Source organism: Hyaena hyaena, unplaced genomic scaffold (assembly GCF_003009895.1).
Source record: "Hyaena hyaena isolate Hyena2069 unplaced genomic scaffold, ASM300989v1 scaffold_808, whole genome shotgun sequence".
Taxonomy (NCBI): Eukaryota; Metazoa; Chordata; class Mammalia; order Carnivora; family Hyaenidae; genus Hyaena; species Hyaena hyaena.
The window spans coordinates 616,244-628,899 of record NW_024081437.1 but is presented as its reverse complement, the minus strand read 5'-3'; the positions used below and the strand labels follow the sequence as shown (position 1 = coordinate 628,899).

At 59.8% G+C, this 12,656-nt stretch overlaps 1 protein-coding gene across 1 annotated transcript in view; it reads left to right on the top strand.

The window, feature by feature from the left end:
- ARHGAP4 (Rho GTPase activating protein 4) overlaps positions 1–12,413 on the top strand; it is a 17,220-nt gene extending 4,807 nt beyond the window's left edge. Inside the window, exons 3-21 of the mRNA XM_039219276.1 lie at positions 41–146; positions 449–631; positions 1,318–1,446; positions 1,527–1,748; positions 6,863–6,964; positions 7,114–7,308; positions 7,406–7,490; positions 7,665–7,692; positions 7,949–8,051; positions 8,660–8,720; positions 8,824–8,901; positions 8,985–9,119; positions 9,234–9,339; positions 9,435–9,668; positions 9,750–9,823; positions 9,925–10,108; positions 10,237–10,329; positions 10,555–10,669; positions 11,914–12,413. Coding sequence (XP_039075207.1) covers positions 41–146; positions 449–631; positions 1,318–1,446; positions 1,527–1,748; positions 6,863–6,964; positions 7,114–7,308; positions 7,406–7,490; positions 7,665–7,692; positions 7,949–8,051; positions 8,660–8,720; positions 8,824–8,901; positions 8,985–9,119; positions 9,234–9,339; positions 9,435–9,668; positions 9,750–9,823; positions 9,925–10,108; positions 10,237–10,329; positions 10,555–10,669; positions 11,914–12,144 — 2,464 coding nt within the window. The 3' untranslated portion in view covers positions 12,145–12,413. The remainder of the gene's footprint in view (positions 1–40; positions 147–448; positions 632–1,317; positions 1,447–1,526; positions 1,749–6,862; positions 6,965–7,113; positions 7,309–7,405; positions 7,491–7,664; positions 7,693–7,948; positions 8,052–8,659; positions 8,721–8,823; positions 8,902–8,984; positions 9,120–9,233; positions 9,340–9,434; positions 9,669–9,749; positions 9,824–9,924; positions 10,109–10,236; positions 10,330–10,554; positions 10,670–11,913) is intronic.
- The last annotated feature ends 243 nt before the right edge of the window (positions 12,414–12,656 follow it).

The window sequence follows — 12,656 nt, the reverse complement described above, 5'->3', positions numbered from 1 at the left end:
GCCCCCCCCCCCCCCGCCGCCCCCCGCCCCGGGTCTGCAGCTGCAGTGCTGGGGCGGTGCTGTGGTCACACTCTCGTCCTCAGAGCAAGGATCTGGAGCAGCAGCTGCAAGAGGAGCTCCTGGAGGTGGTGTCGGAGCTTCAGACGGTGAGGACGGGGCCGGGCCCGCTGCTGTGGAAGCCGCTGCAGGAGCTGGCCGTCCCCAGCCATATCACACCGCCCCGAGCCAGGCTCGAGGAAGAGGAACGAGTGCCCAGGAGAGAGCTGGGGTTTGGGGACCGCAGGCACAGCCCTCTCTCTGCTCTGGGCACGAGGTGGTTGGGCCGAGCGCTCACATGGGATTGGCTAGCTCCTGGGTCCGAATCCCAGATGGCCCAGGGGGAGGAGGGGGAGGCCTGGCTGTGACCGTGGCCTTCAGCAGCGCGGCTTGGCCTTGGTCCTCCCCGCAGGCGAAGAAGACGTACCACGTGTACCACATGGAGAGCGTGAATGCTGAGGCCAAGCTCCGGGAAGCTGAGCGGCAGGAGGAGAAGCGGGCGGGCCGGACAGCCGCCACCGCTACCGCGGCCGCCAGTGAGGCGGGCCCTGTCCGCAAGACCTCCGTCAAGAAGGGAGGACGGCTGGTGGAAAAGGTGGGCCTGGGGGGCGCCCGTCTTCGAAGGCTCTGGTTCTGGCCTTTGTCCCCGCGGGTCCCTGGCCCTCCCTGGGGCCTGCTGGGAGGTGGCGCGTGGATGGAGAACAGCGGGCTGGGGAGAGGACAGCCACACAGCTCTGGTCAGCTCTGCTGGCTTCGGACAGCTCCTCAAGCTGGGGAGGTAGACGCGGGGACAGGAGAACAGTGTCCCTGTGCTCCCAGCCCTCCCCTACCCAGCTGGAGTCCAGAGAGCTTTGGTGCTCCCGAGCCTTCCCTCCCACCCAGCCCCACAGCTGCGCGAAACCTCCCCCCGCCCCCCCCCCCCCGCTCCCCGGCCTCCCACGGTGCCGTCAGCTTGCAGAGGGGACATGGCGTGGGTGATCGGCGGACGCGGTGGGGGGGGGGGACGTTTGAGGTGGCCCCTGAAAGTATGGGGAGGCGCCGAGCCAGGAGCTGCTGAGGCGCACTTGGGGTTGCCGGTCCAAGGTTGTGCATGACAGGGTGGGGCAGTGGGGGGACATTGGGACTTCTGGAACATTTCGTTTGAGGGGCCCGTGGGCCATGAGGGCCAGAGGTCCGCACACGGAGGGGGTGCGGAAGTGGAGATCTCACGGAAGGCCTGAGATGGGGGCCGGCCGGCTGGCCAAGTAGGTGACCCTGGTGTACTTGTGTGCTCTTGAGCAGCGTCAGGCCAAGTTCTTGGAGCACAAACTCAAGTGCACGAAGGCCCGGAACGAGTACCTGCTCAGCCTGGCCAGCGTCAATGCTGCCGTCAGCAACTACTACTTGCACGACGTCTTGGATCTCATGGACGTGAGTGCCGGGCGGGCAGGCTGGGCCCGATGCCCCGTGCCCCGGGGCCCACCTGAGCCGCGTCCTTGCTTCTTCCCCAGTGCTGTGACACGGGATTCCACTTAGCCCTGGGCCAGGTGCTCCGAACCTACACGGCCGCTGAGACCCGCACCCAGGCCTCCCAGATGCAGGGCCTGGGCAGCCTGGAAGAGGCAGTGGAGGCCCTAGATCCTCCGGGCGACAAGGCCAAAGTGCTAGAGGTGCACGCAGCTGCCTTCTGTCCCCCACTACGTTTTGATTACCAGCCCCACGAGGGAGACGAGGTGAGGGCCCCAGCCCCTGCCCCTCAGGCCCCAGGCACCGATGCAATGGGCTCTGTGCTGTCTGGTCTTTGTTGTCTCGGTGGTTCCGTCAGAGGAGTTGCACCTGGCTAAGGAATCGCGACTCCTGCATGCAGCTGACTGCTCAGGCCCTCATTCCATGACCTCGAGGCCAGCGAGGCTCCCCTTCGGTTTGGCCACTTGCACTTGATGTTTTTTGTTGTTTTTAAAAATTTATTTCTGAGAGAGAGACAGCATGAGAAGGGGAGGGTCAGAGAGAGAGAGGGAGACACAGAATCTGAAACAGGCTCCAGGCTCCGAGCTGGCAGTCAGCGCAGAGCCCGACGCGGGGCTCGAACCCACGAACCGCGAGATCATGACCTGAGCCGAAGTCGGATGCTTTACCGACTGAGCCACCCAGGCACCCCTGGCCTCTTGGCATTTGAAGCGAGCAAACTTGTGCAGCTCACTTCTGCAGTTCAGCCAATGAACCCACACATCCCCACCAGCACAGACACAGCAAAAACATCACCAGGTACTAGGTGGGTATATGGTTGTCCATGTATTCCTCCAAATGTTCTGCATGTTTTAGACATTTCGTGATGCGAGGTTGAAGGGAAATGAACCACACCAGCTGGAGAATACAGCTAGGGTCTTTTTACTGCTCTCTGAGCTATTTTTTCCTCTACCAGTTTATCCTGGAGGGCACTGATGGCCTGGGGTTACACGGAGTTCTTAGCTATTCATATTCACTCTGTATTTTGATCCGAGTCACAGTTGAAAAAGTCAAATGTTACTCAAGGCTTACGATGCCACATAGCAGTTCTCTGACTCACCCTTTCTGTTCCCAGTTCCACTCCCCAGAAACAGCCACTTCCCAGTGTTCTAGCTGTTGTTTCTGGGGCTTCCCTCCCTGCATTCAACTTGCACAGCAGCCCGCTAGTTGCTCTTCTACCGACTTCCTCCCAGGGCCGGCTAGTGCTGAGTCGGGCCACCCTCTCCTCACCCTCTGCCCACCGTCGCAGGCAATCTGGGACTCTGCTTGTCTGAAAATGCCTCCATTTTCTCCTTGAAATGGATTGGTAGTTTGGCTGGATATAGAATTCAGGGCTGAAAACAATTTTCCCTTTAGACTGGTAAGGGCACCGCTCTAGGCTTTCAGTGCCGTATGTGAGAAGCCCAATGTCATTCTGATTTCCAATCCTTGCGTGTGACCTGCAAGTTTTCTCCCTGAAGCTTTTAGGAGTCTCTTTCCCCCTTGTAAAATTGCACACTGATGTTCCTCCGGGACCCTGTTTCCTTCGCGGTGCTGGACGACTGCTGGGTGCTGTCACTGTAAAATGGCCCTGAGGTTTAGGGCTCGTATTATTTCTTTGATCGCTTCCTCTCCTCAACTTTCTTGTTTCTCACTTTCAGGAATTCTTGTAACTGGTTGTTGGACCTCATGGGTTGAGGCTCTAATTTTCTTACCTTTTCTCTTTCCTATTCCCCAAACTCTATTCCTTTTAATTCTGCTTCCTCAAGGGAGGTGATTTCCTCAACCCCTCATGGACTTTTTAAAACAATTGACTTTCACAGTTTTTGTTTCTAAGAGTTCTGTTTTGTTTTCCAAATTCCAATTTTAAATAACCCTATGTTGTTTTGTTTACGGATATAATATCTTCTCAAATCATTCTGAAACGGTCATTTTTGTTCTCTTGACATTTTTCTCTGCTCCCTGCATTTTCTGTTTTCTTGCAGTTTTTAAAAAAAAAAAAAGCTTGCTTTTATCTTTCTCTTTCATTTTAGAGCTTCCCTCAAATGGCTGGCAATTCTTGGCCGTCAGTTCATATTTAAGAGGAAGTACTGAGAGGTGGGTTAGGTATTTGACGTGCTCGGGCAGTTAAGTGTCCGCTCTTGGTTTCAGCTCGGGTCATGCTCTCACGGTTCATGAGTTCAAGCCCCGGGTTGGGCTCTGTGCGGACAGCTTGGGGCCTGCTTGGGATTCTGTCTCCCTCTCTCTCTGCCCCTCCCCCACTTGCTCTCTTTCAAAAATAAATAATAATAATAATAATACATTTTGAAAAATATATTTGATGTGCACAAACAGAGCTTGTCAACAGGGGGCTTCCCCTCAGGGGCTCAGACCATTGCTTTGAGGGAGTCCCCGATGGTGGGGAGTGGGCCAGCATCCTGGTAAGAGGGTGCTCAAAAGGGTCAGCAGGACTTGGGCTGAGATTAGGGCATCTGGGGGAGAGACCTGGCTCTGGCCTAGACACTGTGAGGAAGCAGGTGTAGCTCTGATTGGATGTGTTCATAAATGTCATCTAGGAGGTAAGAGGTCGGGGGAAGGGGGAAGGGTCGCAGTTGCCTGTAGTAGCCTGAACAGAAGGAGGTGTGACTCTTCTTGTGGCTTGGACAGGTCTTGTTTCGATCTGCACCCACATGTCCTTGTGGAGTGGTCTTGCTTTGGTCTTCCTCTGTCGTGGTCACACAGTGACCTTGTCTGATGCTGATGCTGTGTGACAGGCCTTATGTTCAGTAGGCACCCAGTCCCATCTGGGCCGCTCCCGACGGCAGCGGCTGCTTTATTCTTTCTCATTACTAGGAAGTTTTGTCCCCTTCCTTAGCTGTGACTACTGTCCCTAGGTCCAGAATCCCTCTGACTTATCCCTTCCGGAGGGCAAATCTCTAGTTTTCTGCTAATTGTATGGGTTTGGGGGGAGGGTCTTCTAATGTCAATGTCCCCTAGGGCCTGGGTAGAGTTTTTAATTTTATTTTTATGGTAAAATATGCATGAGATTTACCACAAGTGTGTGTGTGTGTGTGTGTGTGTGTGTGTGTGTGTGTGTATCGAGAGTCACTTGCTCTACCAACGGAGCCAGCCAGGTGTCCCCATTTTAACCATTCGGAAGTGTGATACTCAGTGGCATTAAGCACTTTCTTTTTTTTTTTTTTTTTTAATTTTTTTAAATGTTTTTTATTTATTTCTAGGAGAGAGAGAGAGAGAGAGAGAGACAGCGTGAGCAGGGGAGGGTCAGAGAGAGAGGGAGACACAGACTCTGAAACAGGCTCCAGGCTCTGAGCTGGCAGTCAGCACAGAGCCCGACGCGGGGCTCGAACCCACGAACCGCGAGATCATGACCTAAGCGAAAGTCGGACGCTTAACCGACTAAGCCACCCAGGCGCCCCAAAGCACTTTCACATTGTTGTGTAAACGTCCCCACTGTCCATCTTCCCAAACCAAGCTCTGTCCCCATTAGACGCTAACTCCCCCTCCCCAGCACCCCGCCCCCGCCATCCTACTTCCAGCCTCTATGAATTTAGATCTCGAGCTAGACTGCTCTAGATCACTCATACCAGGGGGATCACCCTGTATTTGTCTATTGTGATTTGCTGGTTTCGTTCAGCATAGTGTCCTCAAGGTTCATGCATGTTGTAGCCTGTGACAGGAACTCCTTTTTTTTGAGCGAGCACAAGTGGGGGAGGGGCAGAGAGAGGGGGACAGAGGATCTGAAGCGAACTCTGTGCTGTCAGCAGCGAGTCCGATATGGGACCTGAACACATGAACCATGAGATCATGACCTGAGTCCAGGTTAGGACGCTCCACTGACTGAGCCACCCAGGTGCCCCACCTTTCTTTCTTTTAAAAAAAAAAAAAAGTTTTCTTATTTTGAGAGAGAGAGAGAGAGAGAGAAAGAGCTTGAGCTAAGGAGGGGCAGAGAGAGAGGCTGAGAATCCCAAGCAGGCTCCATGCTGTCACCGCAGGGTGCAATTCCGGGCTCAATCCCATGGACTGTGCAGTCGTGACCTGAGCCAAAATCAAGAGCCTGGTGCTTAACTGACTGAGCTACCCAGGTGCCCCAGGATCTCCTTTCTTTTTAAGGCTGCATAACGTTCTATTCTAAGGACAGATCACGTTTTGCTTATCAGATCACCCGTTGATAGACACTTGGCTTGCTTCCTCCTTCTGGTTGCCCCGAATCCTCCTTCGGTGCACGCAAGTGTGCATCTCTCTCTTCCAGAGGGCTCCCGGGGGGCTCAGTCGGTTGAGCGTCCGACTTCGGCTCAGGTCATGATCTCACGGTTTGTGACTTCGAGCCCCAAGTCAGGCTCTGTGCTGACAGCGCAAATGATTGCTTGGGATTCTGTCTGCTTCTCTTTCTGCTCCTCCCTATCCCCACCCCCGTCTCACAATAAATAAATTTAAAAAATAATAAGCTGCTTTAATTGAGGTATGAATCACATACCGTGTAATCCATCCGTTTAAAGTGTGCAATTCAGTGGGTTCTAGAATATTTGCAGAGTTAATGCACCCATCACCACTATCTCATTCCAAAACGTGTTCACCCTTAAAAAGAAGCTTTGGACCCATTCAGCAGTTACCCCCCACTCCCTTTCCCCAGTCCCAAGCAACCCACTCATCTCACTGTGTGACTTTTTGTTCTCTTTATGAAGTGGTTTTTCTTTTAATGTTTATTTTTGGGAGAGAGAGTATACAAGAGAGCCGGGGAGGGGCAGAAAGAGAGGGAGAGGGAGAATCCCAAGCAGGCACCGCACTTTCAGCGCAGAGCCCCACGCGGGGCTCCAACTCACAAACCGTGAGATCATGACCTGAGCCGAAATCAAGAGTCGGATGCTCCGCCGACTGAGCCCCGCAGGTGCCCCTCACTCATCTACTTCCTGTCTCTGTGGATTTGTCTCTTCTGGACATTGCATGTACGTGGTACCATATGTGCCTTTTGTGTCTGGCTTCTTTCACTTTGTGCAATGGCCTCAGGGTTCACCTGCATTGTAGCGTGGATCGGCCAGGACGGCATTCGTTTTTGTGGCTGAATGACATTACGCTGTCCAGATGTGGCAGGCTTGCTTAACCTTCCCCCACTGCTACACACCAGGCCGCTTCTGTCCCTGGGCTGTTATGCGTGGTGCTGCCGTGAGTGTCTTCACAATGCGTGCCCTGGCCGCCTTCCGGAGTGGCTGTAGCGCGGGGTGAGAAGCGGTGGCCCTGGACAGCAGCCACCGAGGCAGTGGAAACGTGCATGCCTCCCTCGTGCCCACTGCCCAGCCCCACTTCCACGTCTGAGCTTTCTGTCCCCAGGCTCAGCCCTCAGTCCCCTGGACGCTGCCCTACACAGGTGGCTGAGCTCCAGGTGGAGATGGAGCTGCGGGATGAGATTCTGCCCAGAGCCCAGAATATCCAGAGCCGCCTGGACCGACAGACCATCGAGACGGAGGAGGTATGAGTGCTGCGGCTCAGGGAGGGGACACGGGACTGAAGACGTGGAGCCAGGTGGCCGTGGACCCCACTCCCCTTTCTTTCTGACTTGCATTTCCGGTCCCTTGGTTGCACCCATTTCTTCCTCCCCTGGTGCCGTCCCCGCCCCAGGTGAGCAAGACTCTGAAGGCCACACTGCAGGCCTTGCTGGAGGTGGTGGTGGCATCGGAAGATGGAGACGTGCTTGACTCTTTCCAAGCCAGCCCTTCCACCGAGTCCCTCAAGTCCACCAGCTCGGATCCGGGTCCTCGGCAGGCTGGCCGCAGGCGGGGCCAGCAGCAGGAGACCGAGACCTTCTACATCACGGTGCGGTGCGGAGGGTGCGGCTGGGGGGGCAGGGGCAGGGCGTGGGAGGGGCCCAGAGCGGGGATTACAGCTCCGGGCTCTTCTTGGGGCTTCCCAGAAGCTGCAGGAATACCTGAGTGGGCGAAGCATCCTTGCCAAGCTGCAGGCCAAGCATGAGAAGCTGCAGGAGGCCATTCAGCGAGGTGGGCCCCTGTCCTGGCCCTCGGCCGCTCCCTCCCCACCCCCGGGGCCCGGAGCGCCACCTGCCCTGAGCCCGTATCTTGCGCCACCCTTGACCTTCAGGCCGTGCCTTTCTCTGTGCGGGGCGTTGAGGACCTCCTGGCCTGAGACGCACGGCAATGTTTTCTCCTCCCCAGGTGACAAGGAGCAGCGGGAGGTGTGTTGGTGAGTGCTTCCTGCACGGCTGGTCCGGAGGAGTCGGTGCGCCATGGGGGCCAGGCGGCAGTCTGCGCGCCCGCCCCCCCCCCCACCTCCCGGGGCCCAGCTCTCTGCGCATTGTTCTATGGCTTCAATTTTCCACTTTGCCCACCGGGTTCTGGAATACCTCATGGGTTCCAGGGCCCCGTTTGCCTGGGCTAAGGGCTGGGACATCCTGTTCTCCATGCCCCCTGCCCTCAGAGCCAGCTTCCGTTCACCACAGGACCCAGTACACACAGAGAAAACTCCAGAAGAGCCGCCAGCCCCGCCCCAGCTCCCAGTATAACCAGAAACTCTTCGGGGGAGACATGGAGAAGTTTATCCAGGTACCGGCCCTGCCTCACGATGCAGCTGCGTGCAGGCCTGGGGCCCCAGTGTCCCCCACTGCCGACCAATGGCCAACTGCCCCTTCCTGGATGGGCCTTTGTCCGGCCTTCCCTGAGGGAAGGGAACATCCTTCACTAGTAACAGGCATGTACAGAGAGCCTCAGGCAGGAGCCCGTGGGGAGTTGAGCCCATAAACCCCACTTGTGGCTAGTGTGGTACCGGGGATCCTGGACACCGAAATGAAGGCAGCCAGAAAGGTGCGAAGAGAAGAGCTAGCGCTGTAGCCTTTTTTTAATGACGTGATTACACGCTTTGCACGTATTGAAAAGAACCAAAGGACTCCTTCGGTGAACAAATTTGAGTTGCACAATGTCACCTGATTCCCGGTCAACATACAGAATTTGGTTGAGCTTTTACCCGCCCACAATAAACAGCAAATAGTGTTAAGGCCTAAAATGGCAGCAGGGCCGTCAGACACCTGGGAGCGACTGTCACACACCGCATGCCACACCGCATGCCAATAGCCGTAACGGGTTGTTAAGAGAAAACTTACAAGGGAGCAGATGACGAGGAAGGACAGTGAAGCGAACGCCCTCTCTGTTCCCAGAGCTCAGGCCAGCCCGTGCCTCTGGTGGTGGAGAGCTGTGTCCGCTTCATTAACCTGAACGGTAAGCGACCCCCGGGCCCGCCTACTGCCGGCCTGGCGCTCAGCCCCCGGCGCCCGAGCCTGGGGATGGGCCTCGGCACGCATCCGCTCTTGTCCTCCCTCAGGCTTGCAGCACGAGGGCATCTTCCGGGTGTCGGGTGCCCAGCTCCGGGTCTCAGAGATCCGAGACGCTTTCGAGCGAGGTAGGGACCGGCAGGACGGGGTGGGGGTGGGGCGCTGGCCAGAGCTGCTGCGATCGGCCCTCCGCTCTCTCGGTCACCCTCAGGGGAGGACCCACTAGTGGAAGGCTGCACGGCCCACGACCTGGACTCCGTAGCAGGGGTGCTGAAGCTCTACTTCCGCAGCCTGGACCCCCCGCTCTTCCCACCGGACCTGTTCAGAGACTTGCTGGCTTCTGCGGGTGAGGCCAGGGCCTGGGCCCGGCTGGCGGGGGGCGGGTGGAGCGGGGGCCGCTTTCCGCTGGCCGCGGTCATACTCACGCGCTCCTTTCCTCGGGCGGCGGCCTGGGCCACAGAGCTGGAGGCCGGGGCGGAGCGGGCGGAGCTCGTGAGCCAGCTGTTGGCCCGGCTGCCCGGACCGGTGCTGGTGGTCCTCCGCTACCTCTTCACCTTCCTCAACCAGTGAGTGCTCCTTAGGGGACGAGGAGGGCTGCCCACGGGGGTGCGGGGGACGCCGGGCGGGGAGCCCGCTGCCCCTGACCCACGTGCGCCCGCAGCCTGGCTCAGTACAGCGACGAGAACATGATGGACCCCTACAACCTGGCCGTGTGCTTCGGGCCGACGCTGCTGCCGGTGCCCGCGGGGCAGGACCCGGTGGCGCTGCAGGGCCGCGTGAACCAGCTGGTGCAGACGCTCATCGTGCAGCCGTCGAGGGTGTTCCCCGCCGTGGCCGTGCTGCCAGGCCCGGTCTACGAGAAGTGCATGGCGCCGCCTGCCACCAGCTGCCTGGGGTATGCTCTCTTTGAGCCGGGTTCGGTGGCGCGGCACGGGGGAGCCCCCTCGCCTACTCAGACGCCTCGCTCTGACCTCAGGGACGCCAGCCTGGAGGGCCTGGCCGGGGAGAACGAGCAGGAGCTGGAAGCCGGGACCCCGGCCCAGGAGGACAGTGAGTGGGGGGGGGGGGGTTGCGAAATGAGGAGGGCCTGGCCTCGTCTCGGGCCTGAGCGCCCACTCCACCTCCCAGCTCAGACCTCCTTTTCTCCCCAGACCCGGAGGGGGTCGTGGAGGCCGTGGCCTGCTTCGCCTACACGGGCCGCACAGCCCAGGAGCTGAGCTTCCAGCGCGGGGACGTGCTGCGGCTGCTCGAGCGGGCCTCGGGCGACTGGTGGCGGGGCGAGCGCGCTGGCGCCCGGGGACTCATTCCGCACAAGTACATCACGCTGCCCGCGGGGTGAGTGGGCCGCCGCTCGGTCAGCCAGGGTTTCGGCCCGGCCCCTGCCCCGCGTCCTAGCTTCCCCTTGCCCGGGGCACCCACCACCGAGCCCGCCGGCCCCCAACAGGCTGTCCCTCTGACCCCAGTGCAGAGAAGCACGTGGCCGGCCAGGGGCCACAGGCTGCGGGGGAGCCGCTGAGCAGTCCAGACGTCCTCCTGGCCGCGGACTTTGTCCACCGGTGAGCAAGAGAAAGGTGGTTCCTCGGGAAGACTCGCTGTGGTGGCCCCCACTTGCTCACCTCGGCCGGCGAGTGCCGGGCCAGGTCAGAAGGGGCTGGGGTCTGGCTGTGGCCACGCGGACGGGGGCCCAGTGGGCGACAGCCTTGCAGCTGAGGGGCGCCGCAGGAGGACAGAAGGGACCCACCGGGCCAGCCTCACTGTTCCCCCTCCCTTCTGGCCAGCAGGCCAGAGCCATGCGCCCCACCTGAGGCCCCTCTGGGCACACCTGGGGGTCCCTCTGGGCACAGACGGCACTGCTTGGTCCCCACGTCCCCGGAGCGATACGTGGAGATAGACAAGGTAAGAGCGGGGACTGGCTGTGTGGCAGACGGGGGCACCTCTGCTGCGGGGAGTTGGCCTCCCCTTAGGAACCAAACTCTTGGGCGCCTGGGAGGCTCAGTCCGTTGAGCATCTGACTTCGGCTCAGGTCATGATCTCACGGTTCATGGGTTCGAGCCCCGCATCAGGCTCTTTGCAGACAGCTCGCTCAGAGCCTGGAGCCTGCTTTGGATTCTGTGTCTCCCTCTCTCTGCCCCTCCCCTGTTAGTGCTCTGTCTCTCTCTGTCTTTCAAAAACTAAATAAATGTAAAATAAATTAAAAAAGAAAAAAAAGGGAACCAAACTCTTCCCTCCCGAGGTTGGAGTCTGCCCTTCCTGGCCTCACAGCAGCTGGCTGAGCACAGTCCACAGAGGGCCGGGCCAGCCAGGGTGTGAGCCTGGAGGGGGAAGGTTCTTGAGTGGGGAGTGGGGAGGTTCGTGGTTCTTGAGTGGGGAGTGGGGAGTGGCGAGCAGTGTGGGCAGGAGACTCCTGGGCAGGCATGACGTCTAGAGCCAGGATAGGTGACAGGCAATGATGCAGCAGGCACTTGGTGGACCGAAGAGGAGGAACGGGACCGATGGAAGAGAGGCCGGGGAGCCGGGCAGGGTGGTGGTTCTCACAGGGGGAGAGAGTAGGTGCGGCGTGGGGAGACCCGGCCCCCACTCTGATGGGCCGAGCGTGCCCAACGCTGCTGGGTGGGACAGAAGCCCTGGGCCAGCATGAGCGGGAGGACACAGCACAACTGCACGTGAGCCAGCTGTGGCCCGGCGGCCAGGGGGTGAGCCAGGCCACACGGACGCTAATGCCGAGGGCAGCCGGGAGCCCCCAGGGGAGGCGGGCCGCGGGCAGGGCCAGCTGGGGTGCAGGTGGACACCGACCGAGGAGGCCAGGGAGATAGTGGGGATGAGAAGAAGAGGGGGGATCTGGGCCTCAGCCAAAGGAGTCCCCACGTCAGGGCTGGCCTGAGGAGTTGCTGTCTCCAGAGGTGGCTGTGCCCGCCATGCCGAAAGTGGCAAAAGGGAAAGCAGGCGGGGAGGAGGGGCGTGGTGACAGGAAAGTGGCCCAGGACTTGGATCCAAGTGGACACCGGAGCAGCAGAGGCAGCAAGGCCCAGTTCCGGCTCAGGTGGAAGCAGCATGAGCCGGGGGCGGGAGGAGGGGCGGGGCGGGGTGGGGCGGGCGGCGCGGCTCCCACCAGATGCCCTCCCTTTGTCACCCTCCTCCAGGCCGTGGCACAGACCATGGACTCCGTGTTCAAGGAGCTGTTGGGAAAGACCTCCGCCCGCCAGGGCCTCGGGCCGGCGACCGGCCACTCCCCTGGCCCCGGACCCGGCAGCCTGAAGCCTCCAGCCTGCGGCCGCCTTGGCAAGAACAAAGGCTTCTCCCGTGGTCCCGGGGCCCTGGCGTCACCCACAGCGTCCCATCCTCAGGGCCTGGACTCGCCCCTCAAGCACTGACGTGCTGCTCCCTGGCCTGTCCAGCAAGGGCTGGGTTCCTGCTCTTGTCCCCTCTGCAGGGGAGGGTACAGCCGCCCCACCACACCCCTGCCGGCCCCGGCCCCGGCCTGGGCCCCTTTGGGAGGTAGCTGAAGGAGGAGGCCGGGGGCGGGCCCCTCACGGGCTTTGCGGGGAGGGCTTGTTGGGGGCTGCTGGGCCTCAGCTGAGGGTGCCAGCCTGGTGGAGGTGGGCACGCGCTGGCCACCACTTATAAAAACCTGTGCGTTGACTCCCCTGTGCGAGCTGTGCGTGTGTGTGTTGGGGAGGCAGTCTCAGAGGGTCTTTCCACGCTGCCCTACAACCCCTGTTACCCGGATCTGAGGAGTCTCACTGGGTGGAAAATGAGCTGGAACTTTTATTCGGGAAAGCGTGAGGGGGGGGGAGGGGGGAGCGAGAGAGGGCCCCTCCCCCCTTTCCTTCCTCCTGGGCTCCCTGGGACCTCAGGGGCAGGCACTGGCCAGGGTGGGAACCAT